At 42.0% G+C, this 22,656-nt stretch overlaps 1 protein-coding gene across 3 annotated transcripts in view; it reads left to right on the forward strand.

Annotated features, from left to right (window-relative positions):
* The window catches only part of ugp2b (UDP-glucose pyrophosphorylase 2b), a 30,953-nt gene extending 9,301 nt beyond the window's left edge, over positions 1-21,652 (forward strand). For all 3 annotated transcript variants that reach the window (XM_071479851.1, XM_071479852.1, XM_071479850.1), the window contains exons 4-10: positions 5,747-5,932; positions 11,123-11,256; positions 14,102-14,399; positions 14,671-14,868; positions 17,898-18,140; positions 18,385-18,489; positions 19,174-21,652. In XM_071479851.1, coding sequence (XP_071335952.1) covers positions 5,747-5,932; positions 11,123-11,256; positions 14,102-14,399; positions 14,671-14,868; positions 17,898-18,140; positions 18,385-18,489; positions 19,174-19,281 — 1,272 coding nt within the window. In that variant the 3' untranslated portion in view covers positions 19,282-21,652. The remainder of the gene's footprint in view (positions 1-5,746; positions 5,933-11,122; positions 11,257-14,101; positions 14,400-14,670; positions 14,869-17,897; positions 18,141-18,384; positions 18,490-19,173) is intronic.
* The last annotated feature ends 1,004 nt before the right edge of the window (positions 21,653-22,656 follow it).

The following is a 22,656-nucleotide window of genomic DNA, read 5'->3' on the forward strand; positions in this document are numbered from 1 at the left end:
GTGTGATGCGGGTTGTTTTAGGTTTGAACAGATTCTTCATCAGTTTTCATGAATCAGTTTCGGCGTCCTGTGGTTTAAGACAAAAAACTGTATAAATGGTTTCTCATGTGACCTCATGTGAACTATTCTGTCACTGAATGTCACATGACAGAAGTTTACATATGAAAACCGCTGTGTGTCTGAAAGCACAGTTGTGCAGTTTACTTCCTGCTTATTTAATTTGAACAGTGTCACATTCAAAGACATTGCAAAAAATAAAAATAATATACTCTATCAGACAGTTGTACAAAATGTAATGTCTGGAAAATGATTATGTGATGTTGTTGGACGTGATACAGCAAATTACTGTTTGATGAAGTCAAGACTAAAACATGCAGCGTAATAATGGACGGAGAGAACAAAGCTCTGAAGTGGTGACACTAACAGGAACACTGAAGTCATTCTGGTGTTACTGGTTTACCATCAGATTTTCACTGAAGTGACAGCAGACGACATGTTTCCAAGACTTAAAGTGAGTCATTTTAAGGCGTGTTGGATGTTTGAAAGGCTAAAATATCCAGTATTTCACAAGAATAAACGCACACACGAGAAGTCATAGAAAATAAACCTGTTTTTATGCAATGCAGTGTCATTTTTTTCTCGTTCCTAGACACAAGTGATTTATTTCAGCCAGTGGGTGAAATCCTCATCTCAGAAGTGAAAAGGTCGGACTGTTTGGTAAATTTACATAAACACTGATGTATTTATTAATTTAAAATAGATCTAAAGATAAATCTGGCTGTGCTGAGTTAATAATGTGTAAGCTTGAAGTGACTTTCTAATAAGGCATTTCTAAAGGCTTCATCCGTTGTATTTAATGGCTTTATTAATATTTAGTAAATTATTAACTAGTGCTTTACAGATCAGTTATGAGTCATTGAGATCAACTTTTTGGGTTTTTTTTGGGCAATTTATAAAACATTGATTTATTAACATTAATAAACCTAAGTTACAACTAATGAACCCTTTATAGAGGGTGCTTTTTTTTCTGGAATTTGGAACAAATCATAAACAAACAACAACAAGCACAGACATAGAGGTAGTTATGAGATTTTAAAAATTAAAAAAATTACAAGAATTGTATTAGTTTCTTTGACGCTGTCATTCATATTTTTCAGGTTCCTGAGTAGTAGCTCTGCTGCTGAGTGAGACATTCATTTTATTTACTTATATAAGTAGCTGTGAAAAGTATAAACATGATACGTAAAAGCATTAAAATATAGTAAATAAAAGCAGTAAGCAGAATTCTAGGTCTTTAAATGGAACTTATTTTTTAGGTACAATGATTTTTTTTATTTTTTTTATCTGTGCTCAGGGAATCCTCTCTCCCTCCAGGGAATTACAACCTGTGGTCCAAATCTTCCTCCCAAAGAAAAACTGGCGTAGCTGGTTTCAAGCCAGACTCGCTGCTCCCTGGCATTTGTCGGCCATGTTTGGTTCTGTTTCACTGAACATTGACAGAACCTCCTCAGTTTGCCGTCTGGCACTGGACTCTTTAACCAAACACACACACACACACACACACACACACACACACAGCGCGAGCTGTGTTTTTCTGTTCAGTCTGGAGCAAGCAAAGAGAAACTGAATTAAACTCAAATCCTGAGCCGCCTCATTTACAAACTCAAGAGCTGGAAAGAAGAGAGAGAGAGAAAGAGAGGGAGAGAGGGAAATGAAATAGATTAAAGATGGAGAAGATTAAAGATGGACAGAGGAGCAGGAAAATGAAAGTGTGAAAAGAGGAGGCTTTACAGTGAAATTGAGAGTTACATAAAGAGAGACGGAGGCAGAGACAAGATTAGAGCTCGGAGAGGGAAGTAGAGAGTTGAGTGATGAAACAGGGAACATTAAGTGAAATATGAAGTGAAAATGACAGCTACACACAGTAATGAGACGGAGTGTGTGTGCGAGAGAGTGATGAAGGAGAGAGGGTGACGAGGCATCATTTGGCAGGAGAACACAGGGTTAAACCAAACTTTCTTATCAACCACAGCCACTGGAATTCAAAATCTCCCCACACCAGATTAATTATTCAGCAGCTTTTTTGGTCTGCAAAGACAGATTCGACACAGATTGCCCACTCACTGCTGCGAGGAGTGAGGGTGACAGGCTGACCCACTGCAGCAATAATTAATTGGCGTATATTTGGCTTCTAAAGGCTTCTCCAAGTCACGCAGACAGATGACATGAAAGAGGAGTGGTGGAGGAGACAGACAGAAGCAGATGATGGGAACTTCCAATATAGTTTATAACACAATAATGAGCACTGACAAATCTGCATAATAATGTTTTTGTTATATATGTGCACAAAAACATGTAATTTGACATAATGAATGTGATGTCTAATGCTGATCATTGTTAATTCACCTGTCTGGATTGATCACTAAGTCTACATATCAGCTGTTAGTCAAATACATGGATCACAGAGCCCAAGGTGACATCTTCAGATGTCCTGTTCTGACCCAGCGTCCAAGATATTTAGTTTACTGTGACACATGATGAGGAAAGGCAGTAAATCCTCACACTGCAGAAACAGGTAGAGGTATTTGACCTAAATCACTGTCACTGTCACTGTCATAGTCACCTCTGGTTGCTTCTGGAGCTCAACATCTCTTCACGCATTAAAGTCCTGGGTTACATTTAAGGATCTGTTCTGCACAGTTCAAATAACCCTAATAATTCTGGACTCTATTGTTTGTTTACTTACAACTTTACTCAGTTTCACTAGGTTACTTCTACCTAAAGAAATGGAAGAAAAGGACAATTATTAGATCTTTAGGAAAATGTATTTCCTTCCTAATCCAAACACAAACAGTCCTGGTATATGAAACCACTCGTTCTTACATTTATAACCTAAATTTACTTCAGATTCTGGAGAGAAGTCTGTCATTTTGAAAATATGGATCATTTGACTGATTCATTTCCGTTGAAATTGTTCAGTTTTGTATTTCTAGGCAGGAGATGTGGTTTATGACTGCATGAAGAGAGAAATCAGGATGTGAAAGAACAAGAACTACTGAATCAAAAAAAACAAAACAGGAGAACCAGTTTATTTAGTTTATCATTTTAAGCCCTGTATACAGAATTATTCCTATAATAGGAGTTATAACACACCTACAGGGTTCACAGCTCTGTAAAGTTTTCATACAGTGACTTAAATGTTTAATTTGTATCTAATATTATCATAGTATTTAATTCACATATCACATAGTAACATGTCGTCCCACTGGGCCAGTGGTTTCACATCAACATCTGACAGTGACAGCAATGTTCAGTAAAACCAGTAACGTGATTAAACGTTTAAGCTCTGGGTGCGAAAGGTATTTCAAACATTTGGATCTGACGCAACCGGTCACAAGAAGCTGGATTTACCTGATGTGTGAATTACAGACTCATTCAAGTCTCATTTGTGTTATAACCTCATCATCTCCATGCAGTTGTAAATGCATGCCTGGCCAGAAAACTGTTTACACTGCTGACAGTGAAGCTTCTCCTGCAGCTGCTTCACATTTGCATATATCACTGTCATGGCAGAGTGGAGCAGGTAAAACAGCAGACGGTAGGAACACAGACATCGACTGCTCAGCCTGGGGTCCAATCAGAAACCTGCACCCATTCGAAGTTCAAGATTTTAATACAAGATCAGAAGTCTGCCTTTTAAAAAGCAAGGCAGCTTTTTTTAGAGGTTTGCTGACCAAACTAGGATAGCACTCAGCAGAGCGCATACATCCACCAAACATCCACCTCTTTAACCAGATCCGCACCAAAATGTAACGGGTTTGTCCCCGGCCCGCGCCCCAACCCTCCACCACGTCTGGTGCAGATTGGTTCAGTGCTTCTTGTGTAATGCTGACAAACAAACAAGCAGATGTGGGTGAGAACACACAACAACAGTTTCCTTCAGTGAAGACTGAGCTCTGCACCGCTCCTGTCCTCGGGTCAAGGATTGGAAACTATCGTTTGCAGGCTGTAATAAAAAAAATAAAAATCCTGCAGGGAGAGTTAACGGCATGCAGCACCGAGCATTTGAAAAGGTCATATTGTGTATTTGTGAGTCTGTGTGTGCCTGTGCGGTATATTAGAGATGCAACAAGGTAGAGACAACTTCCTGTTGTTATGACACTGCGGCTTTGTGTGCCCAAGGAAGGTTTGTGGTTTCTCACACCTTGAATATCTGCAGGCTGAGGCCACATGTGGGTTTTTTATTCTTTTCTATTCTTTGTCTGTTTGTTAGTTGTTGTTCAACATGCAAAATCCCTCTGCTGTGTGTCTGAGTCGAACCCAAACCATCCATCACTGGGCTCTCTGCTGTAGATAAAATATCCTGTGGATTTCTCTCAGGTCTGACACAGAATGAATGATAATAGAGGTGGAGGTTTATTCAGCAGCCTGGTTGAGGAGGTGTTGTCTGCACACATGCATAGGAGGAGAGAAAATGTTGTCCCCATCTGTATTGTCCAGAAAGGGAAATGAACATCTGGGAGTGGACGCTGTTTCCCTCCGGGGGCACAGGGGTAGGATGGGGATTCCAGCTGAAAAAGAATTCACTCAGTGCAACTAAACACACAAACAGCCTCTCACTTCTTCCTGAATTTCATGTGATCTGCAGGGATTCATGTCAGTCAACACTGTTAGGTACATTATCAGCGCGTGCTTTACCCTCTGCATTGTCTTCATCGACCACCGACCACTTCCTGTCTCTGTGTAGGAAAGAGAGTGAGCGGCAGCTGGGTCGAGGTTGTCTGTTGTATTTGTGACCCCATCTTCCACGTGGGGTGAGGTGAGGTCAGGGGGTGGGGGCAAACACCAGAGGATGGTCGGTCTGTTTCCATCAGGAGGTCTGCTGCGAGTCTGCAGCCACTAATCAGTAACTCTGTGCTTTTAGCAGGAAACAACACACGGTGACTCGCTGCCTTTTGATATTCACACTCACACACAGAGGTAGATTTTAACACTGACACGCTTGCTCTCACCCTAACAACAAAAAGCTGTTGTAACATCTGGTTTGGATTTAGTGTCCCTGGATGCTTCTGCACATCATTCACTGTTTTTTTAACTTCTTAAAAAATTCCTGTGAAAGAATGAAATTCATTCAAGGTGGATGAAACCTGAGACGAAACACAACAACGGTGGGAAAACAATGTTGAAAATCCTGCTGCTGATTCAAATTTAATTAGACAACGACATTCCTGTGAATCTGTACAAACCAGAGTCACATCTTCGTTCTCATCGTCCCTTCACCTCCCTCTGCTCTGCAGGAGAGAACGAAAGAAGTCAATACATGATGTGTGAATATGCTGTTGAATAAGCAGCAGTATTGACCCAGTAATGTAGCTGCACGCACACACACACCATAGTGTAATGATTTTTGCTGCCTCGCCAACAGGAGTGATGAAGACGATGTGTTACGCCGCCATAGTTACCCTCATCCGCACCATTCACACAGGAACACGCCACAGAATGTTTGCTATGTATTTTATTTGTGTCGCATTTCCCGTCTTGTTTCAAAAAAGCACTTTGCAGCAGAACAAATTAACATGTTGTGACATTTTCACATTTCCACATTAATTCAGTTCATTATGTTGCGCAGCTGGAAATTAATCAGCCCACACTCAAAGCTCTTACAGTCCCCGCTCTGCATCTCTAATATCACTGGTTTGTTTGCAGTAAGCAGTAAAATCTAACTTTCCATCTTCCCCTCCTCCAGATCCAGCCCTACGACAGGATCGCAGCTCGAGGGCTGCCGGACAACGTGGCTGACAGCCTGAACAAACTGGTGGTGGTGAAGCTGAACGGAGGCCTGGGCACCAGCATGGGGTGTAAGGGCCCCAAGAGCCTGATCAGCGTCCGCAACGAGAACACCTTCCTGGACCTCACTGTGCAGCAGATAGAGGTACAGAGAGACACTTTAAGGTCTTGCAGAATGGAGGGAGACTTTGTTTAATCGCTCTAAAATCTGTTAAATACTTTATTGGGGAAAAACTAATGCTGTCGTTAGAAGGAGCTCTGCCATCAGGCTTTTTGTGAGACGTCTTCATAGGTTTGCAGCAGAGATGATTTATCTTGGTCCTTACAGTTTTATATCATGATTCCTATGACCAGTAATATTATCAGTGATCACTTCAGGTGAGTATCAGCCTGTACATTTATCATCATTTCCATCATTATCCAAAGCTGTAGATTTGAATCCAATCACATTAAAGCTGCAATAATTAAAATTTTGTATCAACATTTGATCAAAAGACGATGTGTGATTTGATAGGTGTTAATCATAGAGATGAACCCACAGAGAATCATGACCCTCAGCTCATTGTTTTAGTTTGGTTCACTCTCACAGCTCTCATCAGCATTGTTTTGGTTTGAGGCAGCTGATCCCAGAGAAAAAAGAAAACTGCTTTACACCAGCTGCCCAGCACCGTACGGCAAAGTTAGCAGCTAGCTGGTGATTGTTAGCAGAGAACAAAGACAAACTTTTATCAAGTTACCAGAAGCACGACTGCAAACAAATGCTGCTGCTGTTCCATATCTGCTGGATGGAATACAAATCCATGTGCAATGCATGAATTTAATTAGATAATAATATGTCAGTGACGTGTTCACACCTTGTTTTAATACAAACATGAGTTATTGCAATTTTGAAATGGATCCAGTGTGGTTGTAACGTCCTTCAACAAGTGTAATTAAATTCCACGTTCTGTTTAGTCTGTGGATTGTTTTCAATTTAGTCTCAGAATATGTTGAGCTAATCTTAAAGGAATGTTTCTGTGCTGGTTCCACATCATTCTTTGAGGAACAGTCATATTTTCCCTGTTGAGCGACCTGGCCTGGTCCCGACTCCTCTGATTGGTTCAAGAAAATGATAGTGAGTTGATGCAGACCTGTCTCCTGTGCTGGCGCAGTATGAACGCAGTGTACAGCCGGGACGACGTTATGAGGCTGATGTATGAGTAACTCAGAGAGAGTGGGAGTGTGACAGACGCAGGGTTTTAATCACAGACAGGCAGGAGTTCAAATTCTCCCAAAACTCCTCAGCCTGTCACCAAACCTCACTGGTGAAAACACTCGTTTAATTCAGGCAGAAGAATAAAATAAATGATGGAGCTGTTCTGGCTCTCACTTCCTCTGCTTTCGTGATGGTTGTTCTATTTTAATTAGCGCTTGTCACAGCTGGCAGCCCCCCCTCACAGATCACACTGTGCCTGTGGCCCGGACCTGGCAGCAGCATTAACAGTTATGCGTTGCCTAACTCGTTGGAGCGATGTGCACAGTGGAGAAATGGCTGGTTGCCACAACACAACGTGGCTGTGATGTCAGGACAGAGGAGGAGGAAGTGACGTACGATACAAACTTCATACAAACATCTGCACAATCTGTATGAAAAGTTCAGAGAAGTGTGATTATTAGATGATTCAGGAGCCTCTGCCTCTCTGCACAAACACCCTGTATCTACCTCCACACACAGGCCTCTATTACTTCATGTATCTGAGGCGCCGGGGGAGGGGAGGGGAGGGGGGTGGGGGTTTGAAAGTGAGCTGAAGGTCTGTGGAAAGGAGTCCAGTGTGATAATTGGGGGAGTTGTAGTGAAAGAGGATCTGTTGGTGAGCAAGGCGGGCAGGTCTGCAGGACTGGCAGGGAAACAGAGAGAGCTGTGTGCTGGAGGAGAGCAGTGTGTGTGTGTGTGTGTGTGTGTGTGTGTGTGTGTGGGTGGGTGGGTGGAGATGTGGTCATATTTGTACCTGATCATATGTCAAAAAAAAAAAGCCTTATTCCCTGTGTGAGCCGCACAACTGCTCCGTTGATCCAGCTTCGTTCTGGTTGCAGTTAATGATTCATTAATTTTAGGAGATTCAGAAACTGATTAAAGTAAAGGTTGAAGTGTTGAGACAGTTGTGAGCTTCAGGATTAAGAAATCTACAATGAGTCAGTCAGGGATGATGCCAGAGCTTTGGTGTGTACAGTAAAGTGTAACTGAGTTTATACTGGGTGTGTGTGTGGCTGCGTTGTATTTGTGTGTGTTTCATAATGGTCTCCTGGGACGCCTCCCCCTCCCAGCACACTGCTCTCTGTGTCCGAGTCTCTGCGCTCCATTTTCTGCTCAGGTCTGGTCAGATTACCTCCTGACTGAATCTATTCAGAAAGCTGATTTAGAAGGAGGGAAAATGGATCCACACACACACACACACACACACACACATACACACACACACACACACACCCACACCCAAAACCACGTCTCCTGTGTGAGAACCAACCACACGGCCTCATGCAGTTTTTTTTTTTTTTGGATCTCTTCAGTGCAGGGACCTGTAAACGGTGGAGGGTTGGACAAAACTCAGGCTTTACTGGATGTCGCCACCTGGCTGCTGAAGATTTACTGTCCAAAGATTGTTCGAGCTAATTAGAGGCTTCAACAGTCTGAGTTTCACAAATCAAGTTGATGTCTTCCAAAGTTTCAGTCTGTTTAGTTCAGAATTTCCTCTTTGTGTTTCTGTATCGAGCTGCAGTGGAGCTCTGTCTGTGACAAGAGGAGAAGCTTCATGCTAAAGTCTGTGGTTTTGTAAGATTCTCATCGATCACCTAATTCAGAGCACGCCTCATGTGAGTGTTGTGGATCCTTCCTGTCACTTTACTGAGGGGATGTTTTCACATGAGCGGGAGGAATTACGACAGTAAATCTGAGGTCACCTGACTTGTCAGACGGTGCTGTTAAAAAGTGTTTGTTTCAGTCTTCGGTCAGGATCTCTTGACGTGTTGTTCTGAGATCAGAGCCTCCAGACCTGATATTAAAATCTACACACGCTGCTACTGTTGTATATTCTTGTAATGTAATATGTCATTTTTGTGCACTATATATAATTTGTATATTATTATCATTTATCATTCTTATATCTGTTATTGCAGTTTCTTTGCAGCTTTCTTTTCTCTGCACTGCCACTTTGCTGCTGTAACACAGTTAATTTCCCCACTGTGGGACTAATAGAGGCGATCTTATCTTATCTTAACTCATCTTATCTCATCTTATCTTATCTTATCTTATCTTATCTTTAACATGTTTTTCTGTCATCAGTTATAAAAGCAGTCCAACAAAAACACTGGAGATCGGGGCAGAAGCTCAGGACTCAGGACACCGGCAGTGTTTTTAGACTCAACAAATAGAGTCAGTTATTAAATGAATCAGCGCCAAAAAAATTAGTTGTGGCTTCACACATTGAAATATTTGCTGTGTTTTCTGATCCTCTACAGCTATAGTGGTTCTCAAACCTTTCCACATCATTCTTATTACATTCTGTAATTGTTTAACTTATGGAGGAACTATTGTGGAAATAAATTATTCCCCTTTTTCCTGGGGACCCTCAGGAACCTCCTCAAGGACCCTGAGGATCCCCGGACCCCACTTTGAGAACCACTGCTCAATAGTAATAAACAGAATCTCTTTGGATTTGGATTGTTAACAGTTGTCGGACAAAGTGAGACATTTGAAGACGTAAAGACATTTTACAGGGAAAATGATAAATGTATTAATTGAGGAAATAACAGGTAGATTAATAGACATTAACAATAACTGTTAGTGCCATCTGAATATATCTTATAACATCATCTTCCTGCTTTTCCATAGAGTAAAATATAAACCAACATACAGTGTAATGGAGCAGTTACTGGAACTGCAGAAATAAAGTGTAAAAAATCCCAATTTTAGACAATTTTCAGATTTTCTTTTTCGCGACTGGTAAAATAAAAAAATTCTGATGGGCCTGCTAGAAAATCTACAGTATGTTTGTTATTATTTTGTTTTATGGTTTGCTGTCTGATTTAAAACATCTTCAGCACAGTGCTCCTTACTTTACACCGGGACTCTCATCTATAACATTTTACTAATAATATCATACAAATACAACCCATAGAAGCACAATAGCAGCGGCTGCCGGCTCAGTAACCACAGTACGAAATGTTCTGGGTGTTTATTATCGCGCCCCTGTCTTAACTTCCACACACCCACTGTCAACACACTTGAAAGCAGGTTGTGCAGTAATATTTTTTGAGTTTGTTTGCAGTACATTATGACGTGTGAGCGTGCATCAGTCGGCTGAACTTTTACATTCTTCATTGATCCTGAAGTGACAGCAGCTCCGAGGGAAGACCGTTTACCTTCTCATTTAACTTATGCAAATAAGAGATTATTGTTTGTTTGCATGAGCTGTGAAGTGGATGTCCACCCGTCCTGGTTTAATAAGAACACAAGGTTCTCACTTTAGTTCAGAAAAGTCAAATCATTCCTTGTTTTCTGTCACAGGCTGGAAATTCATGCACTGATCTGTATCCCATCTCTCATCCTCCTCCTCTACTCACTTCAGTTTTCTCTTATCTTGGTAAAAAAATAAAATAGTTTCCATCTCTGCTCAGATTTTTTCCCTGATGACATAAATTACAGAAATAATGCCAGGACACGGACCTTTGGGCTGTTGTTGTTCTCCTTCAAATGTATCCTGTCCAAATCCAGCTGCTAGAACTATCAATTAACCACACACACATACTTTCATACTCAGATATGTCCCTTCCTGCCACCCGTAGATTCCTCTCTTCCAATGTTAGATCCTTATTCTCAGTTCGTTCATCTTCAGTGTATCTATCTTCTGTGGGTCCTCTGTTCTTACACTAACAGCTCAGTGAATTGTATTAATGAGCATCAAAAGATCACCTGCTTTAGTTACATAGTGATCATCCATAATCTGATCTAAATCTGACAGATTTATTTTTTAGGTGATTCACGCCAAACTGGATAATTCATTCATGAGAAGGTTCATTTAGATTTAACAAAACCTGCCTGACCACCATTATAAGTTCTAAACTAAAAGTTCATATAAAAGTTCATTTAGATCATTGATGCTTCCATCAATCAGTAACTTTTATCTTTAACTTTAACATCGTTGTTCCCCCAGTACATAGATTCATATACAGGTATATACAGGTATATACTGTTATATACTGTTATATACAGGTGAGGTGCAGTTTGAAATCCACCTACTGTCCTCCCTGGATAAATATAGCTGTTGTTCACATGGTTCGTGTTTGTTTTCTCCCACAGCACCTGAACAAGACCTACAACACAGACGTGCCCCTGGTCCTGATGAACTCCTTCAACACGGACGAAGACACAAAGAAAATCCTGCAGAAGTACACACACCACCGCGTCAAGATACACACCTTTAACCAGAGCAGGTGAGAGAACACGTAGATAACACGTCACGTAAAGGTCACGTTGAGTGATGGTGGGTCTGGCGCAAACACAGAGCGCTGATGCACAGTTACACCAAACAGATATTAAACCGGAGAGAAGACTTGGGGGGAGAGTGCACAGATATCTGTATCAGTATTGATCAATTTCACGAATAGTCAGCAGCACTGAACCCAAAACTCAGTGTCCTCCTCTGAAGCCCGGTCTGTGTTGAGCGTGGACACTCCCCTGCTGTGTGCTGCTCCAGATTCTGAACTGAAACTGTCAAGAGCAGCAGCATCCAGACAGGAAACGCCGTGTAACGTATGGAGAAAGCCGTTAATATTTGATGCCCTGGTGTCTCTAATTTGTCAGTCAAGTAGAACTCGCTTTTTACTATTTCTCTTGAATTATTTAGAGCACTTGTATGTTCTGTGGGTCTGAAGGAGTGTAGTACAAAGCAGTTTTAGACAGCAACGCGGTGGCTCCGGGATTTAATGTCAGCACAGAGGAAGTGGTTGAATGGCTGAAACCTCAATCAATAGGAGAACAAAGAGGTCGTGAGAGTGTTTCATAAAAGGCAAATTAAATTCAGCCGCGTTTCCCACTATCTGATGCTCCAGCTGAGAGAGAACTATTTGTTTCATCAACATTTAAAGCCACTTTCTATATTTTGCTGGGTTACCTGGAAAAGTGAGAAACTGCAGTCGAGTTCGTTCGAATATAAATCCTCCTAAATGCTATTATAGTTCAACCTTCACCAAATAATGAAGCACGGCAGCAGTAACCATGCAGCCATTTTGATTGTTGATTGATTGTTAAAGTTGTTTTAATGCAAAAGTGGCAAAGGAAAAAAAAATGCTTCAGATTTCCTGCTTTTCTGAATATTCTTCATCATCCTGGACTCTTTGGAAGTGGGACGGACATCGTCTCTATTTTCTTAACAATTAATCGACTAAATAATTGGCAGATTAATCAGTGATGATGATTGGTTGCAGTTACACAGTTTGGATACATCCCATGCAAACAGAAAGCGCACACACCTCGCTGGGGCTCAGCCTTGTAGTGTTAATATTTGATCGGTTTCTTTGAGGTGGAATTTAACTCAGGAGTAACAGCTTCCCTGAGGCTGCTCCAGTTTGGACGGACTCCAACAATGTCACTAAATACAGCAGCAAGAGCAGGGCCTGTACGTACCGTGTAGTTTACATGTTTGATCCCTGCAGCAGTCAGCTCAGCTTCCAGCCTTGTAGCATCTTTGTGATATGTGATATGTGATCCTCTTCAGTCTTTCCAGTCTGTCTGGAAACAGTCGTCAGGTGCTCGTATGAACACTGCTGTAATTGTTCCTCCTGTTAATCGAGGCCCTGAGGAGACGTGTTTCCAAATCGGTGTCAGTGTCAGTGATGGAGGAGAAAATCTGCAGCCCTCAGACGTTAAAATGAAGCTTCAGCACAACAGCTCTTTCAAAGTTTGAGTCTTTGTTGCACATGAAGCATTTTAATACTGACTATTTACAGAACTGTGTTGATTTACAATGAAAACTCCACAGGTCACCTACAGTAGCTGCAGTGGTTTCATAACTTTAGGAAGAAGCAAGAGAAAAGCCAAATGTTTACTCAGTTGATTCTTTAATGATGTAAAAAAGCAAAGAAGTGATCGTTTGATAAGACGTGTGTTCGTGTCTCGTTGCACCCTGGAAAGAATAACTGTTTCTTCTCAGGCAGAAATTTTGGATCCACCACAGGAAAAACATTTTTGTGAAGTAACAGAATGTTCTCAGACGTTGGTCTGAGATGACCTAAAACCTTTTAAGCCTATGAGCTCGTATCAAAACCACTCATCTGAAACATCCTCCCAGAACAGTCAGCTGGAATAAATCCTCAATTAATAAGGCCATGGTGCCTCAATGTGCAGCTCCTCTCACCTGACCAGCTCCTCTGAACATCCTCAAACTGCCAGAAGACACGGCCGGCTCCCCCTCGCTGCTGCTCCTCACGAGGAGGTGTGTTAACCCGACCTGACGCGGATCCTCCTCAGGAACGCTTTGATCAGTTTGATGCACACAGCGGCGACAGCTTGGACTCTTTGGCTTGTTCTTGGAAGTTTATTTCATGAGGATGTTTTTTGAAGTTTGCTGTGATTCTCTTCGTGCTGTTTGTCTGTTTAACACATTCAGCCTGAGAGTCACAGCGTCTGTCGACATTAGCTCTTTGTGTATCAGACATATCGACCAAATACAGACTAAGTGGAGAAAACTGAAAAATGAAGTGTTTGACTTTTGAAATGAGTCCTAAAATAAACAGGTTCAATTTGAAACCTTGGTTTTTCGGGACCAGACTCTGCTGTTAGGTTCGTACTCACTGCTCTGTCCTCTGTGTGTCGGAGACAGCATGGGTTTCCTCCCTCAGACTCCGGGCCCAGGTGCAGCTCCTGCAGCTGATGACCCTCCATTCAGCAACTGCACAACGCAGAGCAGAAACAGGGACACCTGGTGCCCAGGTGGAGGGTGGCAGGAGATGCTGACCTCCAAGTGGCAGCTTTAATTCTGGGTTTAATCCTTTCTAAACAAAGATTAAAGTCAGATCTGTTGCTTTGTGCTTTGTTTAAGTAAACAGTTGATTTAGTTCTGGATTTTTTTCCTTTTCTTTTTTTGCACTAAGCAAAATGAATGTTATCCTCTTTTGGCCGCCACAGCAGCGCAGCATCCACATAGATGATTTGGAGCTGAAGTCAGTCAAGTTATAAATTTAGATTATATTTTAAAATCTGGTGAATGTTTGATTCTGAACCAGTGATCTCAAACAGAGACATGATGGCTGGTCTTGTTGCTGGTCTCCCTCTGCCCAGGTACCCTCGCATCAACAAAGAGTCCCTCCTTCCTGTGGCCACGAGCCTGAGCATGACTGGGCAAAACGCAGAGGGCTGGTACCCCCCGGGCCACGGCGACACCTACGCCAGCTTCTACAACTCGGGCCTGTTGGACGAGCTGATCTCGCAGGGCAAAGAGTACATCTTTGTGTCCAACATCGACAACCTGGGGGCCACCGTGGACCTCCACATCCTGCACCACCTGGTCAGCCAGCCAAACGGCAAGCGCTGCGAGTTCATCATGGAGGTGACGGACAAGACACGTGCTGACGTCAAGGTATGTGGAGCAGTATCAGTATTTTGCAGCGTTTCTTTGTGGGCGTTGATGTCTTTGTACTCGGTGCAGTGTCAGCGGCGATGCAGATGGATGATGGACTGGCTTCATTAATGAAAAAATCTAATCTGCTGCACTCCTGGTCTTAATTATGACATGACTAATAAAAAAGATTTCCCAACTTTTATTCCTCTGAAGAACCTGTCCTTATTAAAAATACAGTTTGAAGTCAATCATTCACACACACAGAACGTGCTGTAAATATGTTTTCCAGGGTGGCACGTTGATCCAGTACGAAGGAAAACTGCGTCTGCTGGAGATCGCTCAGGTGCCCAAGGCCCATGTGGACGAATTCAAATCGGTTTCAAAGTTCAAGATCTTCAACACCAACAACCTGTGGATCTCTCTGGCTGCTATCAAGAGGCTGCAGGAGCAGAAGGCGATGGACATGGAGATCATCGTCAACCCCAAGGTGAGTGAAACAAGTAAATCAAAAACAAGAGTTTTTGGGGTGTAGTGAGGTGTACCATTGATTCAGATGAGCCGCAGATGATTAATAAAAGATTTCGATCTAGATTATGAATAAGGTCATTACCTCTAATGTCAAAAAAGGCGACGACAGAAGAAGGAGAGGGGTTGAATCTTAGAACACATGAAAAAGTAAAGACTTAAAGTTGCTTCTGAGGACTTCCATTTATCAGATATGGTCGTCATTAATGTGAAACACAGATCCTCGTAGGACGACTAACATGGGTCTTAAATCCTGCAGATCTGAGGTTTTCAGACTGTGAGGCTCGACTCCCCAGAGGAGTCATAATTCAGTCAAATCTGAACATTCAGACTTGATAAACACATTTTTATAGATTCAGTGTAACTTACACTCTCTGATGACATGTTCTGTCCAGTGTGCATTGTGAATAAATGTCCATAAAACCTCACAAAAAGAGACGCTCCCTATGATACAGAACTTGCCTGAGAATCATCACGTTTTAAGTTTTGTTCAGGGTCAAATTAATGCAGTTACATTGTTTGAACACACAGAGATACACTGCAAACAGGAACTGCTCATTTCAGTCTCCTGAAATTTGCTGTCTTGCAAGATGCTCTTGTCTTTATGTTTCTTCCTCCTCCCTCCCCTTAAATGAATTATAGAAGGCATCAGAGTGAAATGACTCATGTCCATGTGTGAGTCTGAAACCCTGAGGGGACCAGTTCAAAACGGGACCACACCAGGACGGCAGAGTGTGCAGTGGATGCTCAGATAAAACAGTTCACTCTGAATAACCAGAACATCATCATCTGTGCTCTGTCACCCCGTCCATCCTGTCACGTTAGAAACAGAAGCCACATAAAGCAGAGCAGAGAGATCTCTGCACCACCTTTTGTGTCTTTCTAAAACAAAAATAAATAAAAAAAATACAAGCTTGCAGATGAAACTTGTATCTGGGAGCTTCTCTGCTCTCTGTGTGTTTTCATTCCTGCACAGCTCCACTTTCTGAGCTGTTTGTTGTCATGTGAGGTTTTTGCATACAAAGGAGAAGAAAAGGAGCTTCAGACCAATCCAGTTTTCTGGTCACCTCTCTGGTGGCTCATCTGCCCTACTTGGACTCAGCTGTGTGTGTGTGGGATGGTGTGAAGAGAGCCAAAGATGAATTTAAAAGTTTAATTTCCCCCACAAACGTCACTTCTGTGCTGCCTCTCATTCTGCTCCTCTCGTCGAGCTTGTTGCTGCAGCTCTCACACGTTTGCATGTCGTTAATTTTCTTCTTAATGAAGCAAAGAGTTGTAGCAAAAAAACAAAAAATCAGGAAAGTAATGCAGCAGCTTGAATTAACATGAAGGAGAGGTATGAGTTAATACTGCATCAGCTGAATTTAATCTTTGTATCATGATGGTTGGAGCATAATCATCAGGCTCCATGTTTATCCTGCACTGTCCTCAGAGCTCGAGGTGACAGAGACGTCCTGTTAAATGCGGCAAACAAATGTGACTTGATGTGACTTGATGTTATTTTGGTTCTGCTCGCCTCTCCCCCGCCCGCCCCCCCAGTGGAGAAGCGCCTCCTCAGGGTATGCAGATCTGCAAGGGGCGTAATAAATTCACTGCTGAACCTCAGCCTCGGTCCTGATTATTGCTTTCTCACCCTATAGATGTAATTTTCCAGCCCTTGGTTACAAAATCACACACCGTGACACAGTCACTGTTATATAACTGCTGATAACTGTGTGGCTTTACATAAGTGTGTGTGTGTGTGTGTGTGTGTGTGTGTTACCCTTTCTAGGTAAGAGTGCAGTAACTAAAACTACAGAGTGAGAGGGGACGGCTCCCATCACAGCTCCACTCATGTTCAAACAGTTTTACCTGTGACCCAGATCTTTATATTTCTACATGTTGTTATATCACTGTTGTCCTGCATCATTTCCACCTGTGTGGTTCCAGGAAACTTCAGCAGCTCTTTCAGGAAACAGTTTTTCCAGTCTGTCGTAAACCGACATGAGCACTGATACAGGTTTTACCTTCCTCCTCTTCACTCTGGCCAATAAAAGAAAAAATATGTTCAAATGATGAATCACAATGGCAATGCTAACATGCTTATGTTTACAGGTGTGTTTTACCATCTCAGTTTAGCTTGTTAGCATGCTAACATTTGCTAATTAGCAGTAAACACTAAGTACATCTGAGGCAAATGTCAGTAGTTCTGCAGGTATTTGATCACGAAGCAAAGTATTTTGACCTGATGGAGGAGTTAGAGGGAACTGTGTACTATCTGTGTAATATCAGCAATGTTTATGATTATGTCAATGGTGTTTGTATGGATAATTTATTATATATTTATATATTTGATGATTTTATTCTTTATTTTTACATAAGCTGCTACAAGGATTGCTGCCAAACATAATTTCATTGTCTATTATACAAGGACAATAAGGAATCTTACTACACAGCAAAATTTCATGGCAGTAGTTTAACGTCAGTTTATTTAAATGTGCACATCACCCAGATTCATATGTAAAAACACACACATGCAGACACAGGTAATCAACACAACAGGACTGAGGTTAGGAGTTAAAAAGTAGAACCAGAACAGATCTGGAGCAAATATTATCAAAGAAAGAAAATCAGCTGGAGGTTTCCCAGCCAGTTAAACTAGGAGAGGAAAAGAGATATATCAGTCGACGCCACCAGGTAAAACTGAAAACTATCATGAGCAGCAGAGGGTTCGGCATTTTTGGAGAAACAAGGTTGTTCACAGATGTTTTAAATAAAGAAACAGTTTGGAAGCAGCTATGTAACAATTTCCAAGTCAAATTACACACACGCCAAAGCACATTCACAAAGCAAGTTATGTACAGTAACAGTGTATAGTGTCTTATAAGCTTTTTTAAAGTGTTTAAGTCAGTTTTTTGTTGTAGGTTTTTCTGGATCATCAGTTTTTCTCGTGTAGATTTATGCGTCTTTCTTCATGTCACAATAACCAACATGTCTTCTCTCTTCTCTCAGACACTTGACGGTGGACAGAACGTCATCCAGCTGGAGACGGCCGTCGGCGCGGCCATCAAATGCTTCGACAACGCCCTGGGAATAAACGTACCCCGCAGCCGCTTCCTGCCCGTCAAGACCACGTCAGACCTGCTGCTGGTCATGTCCAACCTGTACAGCCTGGAGGCCGGCTCTCTCACCATGAGCCCCAAGAGAGAGTTCCCTACCACGCCGCACGTCAAACTGGGCAGCTCCTTCACCAAGGTAACAACAGAGGGATGATAAAAACATGCTGAAGGGTGAGTGAGTGAGTGAGTGAGTGAGTGAGTGAGGGATTTATTCTGTCATGATTTCAGGGGCCATGTGTAGCGTCACCGGCTCAAATGTAACAACAGACTTTTCTAGATGTCAGCTCGATGTTATTTAGTGTCACTGGAATAACTGGGCTCTTTTTTTGTTTTTGTTAAAACAAATAAACTAATGTCCTCTGGTTTCCGCCCGTGTTCAGGTCCAGGAGTACCTGACCCGCTTCGAGAGCATCCCCGACATGCTGGAGCTCGACCACCTCACCGTGTCCGGAGACGTCACCTTTGGGAAAAACGTTTCTCTCAAGGTAAACGTCTCCACTCACAGTCAAGTTTCACTGGAAACGAGATGTCTGTTGTGCCGTGCTCACTGTAAAGTTTAAAGACACACTGGGTTTTAAAAAGGTTTTAAGGGCATAAATGTCACTTCACCATGAAATTAAATTTACATTATTCTGAATGTGCAGAAGTTGGATGTGATAACTCAGAGAGACCACTGCATTATTTATTCTGGTGGCCACACTGATGGTGCACGATGCTAGAGAAAGACTGTGGATTTGAAAAGGCTGCAAACCACTGGAGATTTTTTTTTTAGTTTCTATATTCGTCCATGTGGCAGAGATGAAGTCTGAAGAAACACTTGAGGCAGCTGTGGGTGAATTTCACTGACCTTTAAATACAACCCTGAGAGATTATAAAATCTGGTTTGGACTCTCAGATCACGTAGATTTGAACAAAGATGTGATGAGGCTATAACAGAAGGCTTCACTGATTTATTGCTTTAATTAAATTCTGGCTTCTGGAAAGTAACAGAAATACTGCTACTGTACTTTACTTGAGTATTTCTCAGTTTTAAAACACTTGATACTTGAAATACTTTTACTCAGGCAGGACGTTTGCCTGTAATTGAGTATTTTTACATTTCACTTGAGTTCAGGATCTGAGGCCGCCTTCTACCACTGAACTCAACCCATCACTCTTCCTCCTCACAGGGCACCGTCATCATCATCGCCAACCACGGAGATCGGATCGATATTCCGGCCGGCTCCATGCTGGAGAACAAAATTGTGTCCGGCAACCTCCGCATCCTGGACCACTGAGGCCTTTTTCACCCCACCCCACCCCATCATGTGACCTAGTTGGCTTTATCCCAGTCATGTGACCTGTTTGTCACGTTTACCCGACAACAGATTGTGAGACGAGAGGAAGTGTTATTTCCCTGAAGGCTGTGTGTGATTGCATGTGCAGTGCTACATTAGGAAGTAGTTTACACGGCTGGTTGTTGGGAGGGTTTGTAGCTTGCATATACTGCCCTCTACAGGCTGTTTATTATAGAATATAAAGTATTAATAACAAGCTAATCATAGCTGTCACTTTACATATTGACCTATATTCACGACAGAGAGAAAATCAGCGCTTCAGATTTTATTTTTTAACTCGTGATTTTCACTGTTTCCTGACCAGAAAATAAAAACCTGCCAGAATCCTGAAGATAGACATGGATGAGGAAACTAACAGGCTGAACATTAAAGAACAAACATGAAGATTTCCTCCTCTTCATCTTCATCCCCAGCGTGTAGCTACAGCACTGCAAATGCAATCACAATGTACATACATAGAGAAGTAAGGTCATGGTTTCTGAATTTAATTCTAGCACAAAGGCCTCACTACAAAGCTCTGCATGGTTCTACAGTTCAGACACATCCAGCTGAAAGAAACTGAAATAACGTGTTCTTACAGTTTGGTTATGAATCCATTATCTATACCTGCAGCTGGAGCCTGTCACAGCTCAATCACTGGCCTTAAACACACAACCACTTCGACTTCCAGGCTTCACTGAGCTACCATATCATCCTTTAAGAAGTCAGCTAAAAGAGAAGTAACTCAGACATATCCATTCTAGACGCCAGGAATTGCTTCTGTCTCGTTCTTGGCTGCTGCACATTTATGAGTGGAGCCAGAAAAGGTTTGGAGAGGCATCATCGGGACTCCAGTTAAATCCCACTTCATTTATATATTTATTTTTTCACTACTTGAAACACAATCTGTAAACTCAACATCGATTTATCACCACGCTTTCAGTTGATATGGCAGATGCACTAAAAAAAGTTGTCTATTTACTGATCCTGCACACAGAGCATCATTATTATTCTTTTGGACTCATGTTTCTGGCCACCTGACAAACTGAAGTCACCTTTAGCTTTCAAACAGCTCCGGAGGGCAAATATCTGGCTCTTTAACAGTTAAATGCTCCACTGTGTTCACCAGAGAGTCCATTTCTTTTCATGTACATAAAAAAAAAATCTGAGCAGAAAGGCAAATATCACAAAAACACCTTACACGTGGCTGAGGTGGAAAAGTTGGTGACACATCAGATGTGTGTGGAGCAATGAGGAGATTGTACTGTTCCTCAAATGAATACACAAAACAGTTTGTGGTTTGACTGGTGCTACTCCAGTCGTCCTGTCGCTGTGCTCTCTTCTTCTGCAGTGTTTTAACGGCACCAGACTGGAGAGCAGCACCAGTAGTGGATGGAAACATGCATTCATTTGGATTTTCTTTGCTAAACTTGAGATGTGAGACGTCACCGAAACAGTCACGTTTCAGGCTGGAAAAACAAAACAATGAGCAGAAAGACACCAAAAGGCTCTGCAGAGCTGTGGCGAACTGCAGATAACTCAACGTGGGGTCGTCACCATGAGCAACACCTCCCACATAATATTAGAATATTAATATATAATCAGCGTTAACAGCAGCCGTGCATGAGAAATTTGTGGAACCATGCAGACATGAAGTGAGGTTTGTGTGAAGAAACATGTTTAACCTTTCTCCAGAGCAGTGACAACTGTGACTCCCACGTTATAGAGCATAGAACATATTTACACTGAGTATATTTGCACCTCCAGTGTCCAGACTAACCAGGTGGTGACTGAAAAGCTCACAGGAGTTTGTGCCATAGAAGAGGAGCTAAGATGTCACCGATGTGACGCCTGAACAACCTCTGTCTTTGTTCTGCCCTGTAGCTTTTCGACTGTAACGATCCATATCCAGGTCTGATATGTGACAATGCCATGTAATTTTATGTAATGGTTGAAATTATAATCCTTTTAAAGTGAAGGCCTTTATTTGTACAGCCCCAGTGTGGTGTAGATGATGAATTATCACATTGTGCTTTATTTTTTGTTCTTATCCAGTATGTTCACGTGTTGTATGAAACCTCATGCCTCCATTACGGTGTCAAATCTCTCCTGTTTCCTCTCTGTCATCTCGTCATTCAGTGTTGACTCTTCACACAAAGCAAGACAGAACATTTTAAACCATGTACACAGAGTTTCAGTGTGAGAATACTTGAGATGGGTCCGACACGTGCGGACCAGGAGCCTGAAAGCAATAAACGTTGATCTGTGACAGTGACGAGGTCCCAGCCCAGTTCTGCCTCCTCAGAGCTGAATAAAGTGCAATATGAACTACTGAGCCTGCGTCATCTCTTGTGTCTGTGCACCCACAATCACTTCGTTCAGTCAGATGGAAAAAGTTACTGAATAATAACATTAACTGATGGTTTCAACTGATGTCAATGAGGCACAGGTCAGAAGAGAAAACATGACACTATATATACACATGAATCATTTCTTCTTCTACAATAGTACTTTTATCAGATATTTTGAATTCCTTTGTCCCCTCTTATTTATCAGCGTTGTGCTTACAACTTGTTCACCTGCAGAGTGGCCAAAAAAAAAAAAAACAACCTGCAGGTTTGTATTGTTAAATATTTTGACCTACAATATCTGGAAATAATAATTTATTACATCATATGAATGCCAGTGTCTGTAAATTTGGTGCCTTATGTTGTGATTAATACTATTGATTATTAGCTGGAAGCACACAAGAACGCCCACCACATAAACAAGAGGGTCACTGCAAACTTCTCCAACGTCTTAAAGCAACACGTTTTCACAGAGTCTGAATCTGTCCAGCATCATGACGACGTACTGCAGGGAATCAGTGTTCAGGCGCCGGACAACCTGCAGGTAAACCGCCCAGAAACATCTTAGAGCCGTGGGAAAAGTCGTTTCCGACGCTGATCCCTGTTGCACCTCTTGTGTTTACTTCCTGCTCCCGCCAGACAATCTGACCAATAAGCAGAGAGCTTGTTCTGACGTGGTTCGTCGTGATGCGTTTGGGTCGCTTGAATTTTTCGCTTTCCGGAAGCAAACCGATCCAACAAGTTTACAAACTGAATCGGACCACTAAATTCAAAGTTCAGTTCAATTTATATGCCGGAAACTAAGCACATTTAAAACATCTGATGGTCGGTTTTGGAGGGAAACTGCTAAGGGAACAAAAAAAATCCTATATTCAACCGTTACAACTGTAATCAGCCTGTGGAGGAGACGGAAGCTAAGTTTAGCAATACGCTGTTAGCTAGCTAATAGTAGCACATCATCGTTTATAGCAAGTTTTTATATGAATCA

This window comes from Trachinotus anak, unplaced genomic scaffold, assembly GCF_046630095.1.
Source record: "Trachinotus anak isolate AG129_WGS33_773 ecotype Australia unplaced genomic scaffold, CSIRO_AGI_Tana_v1 ptg000007l, whole genome shotgun sequence".
Classification (NCBI taxonomy): Eukaryota; Metazoa; Chordata; class Actinopteri; order Carangiformes; family Carangidae; genus Trachinotus; species Trachinotus anak.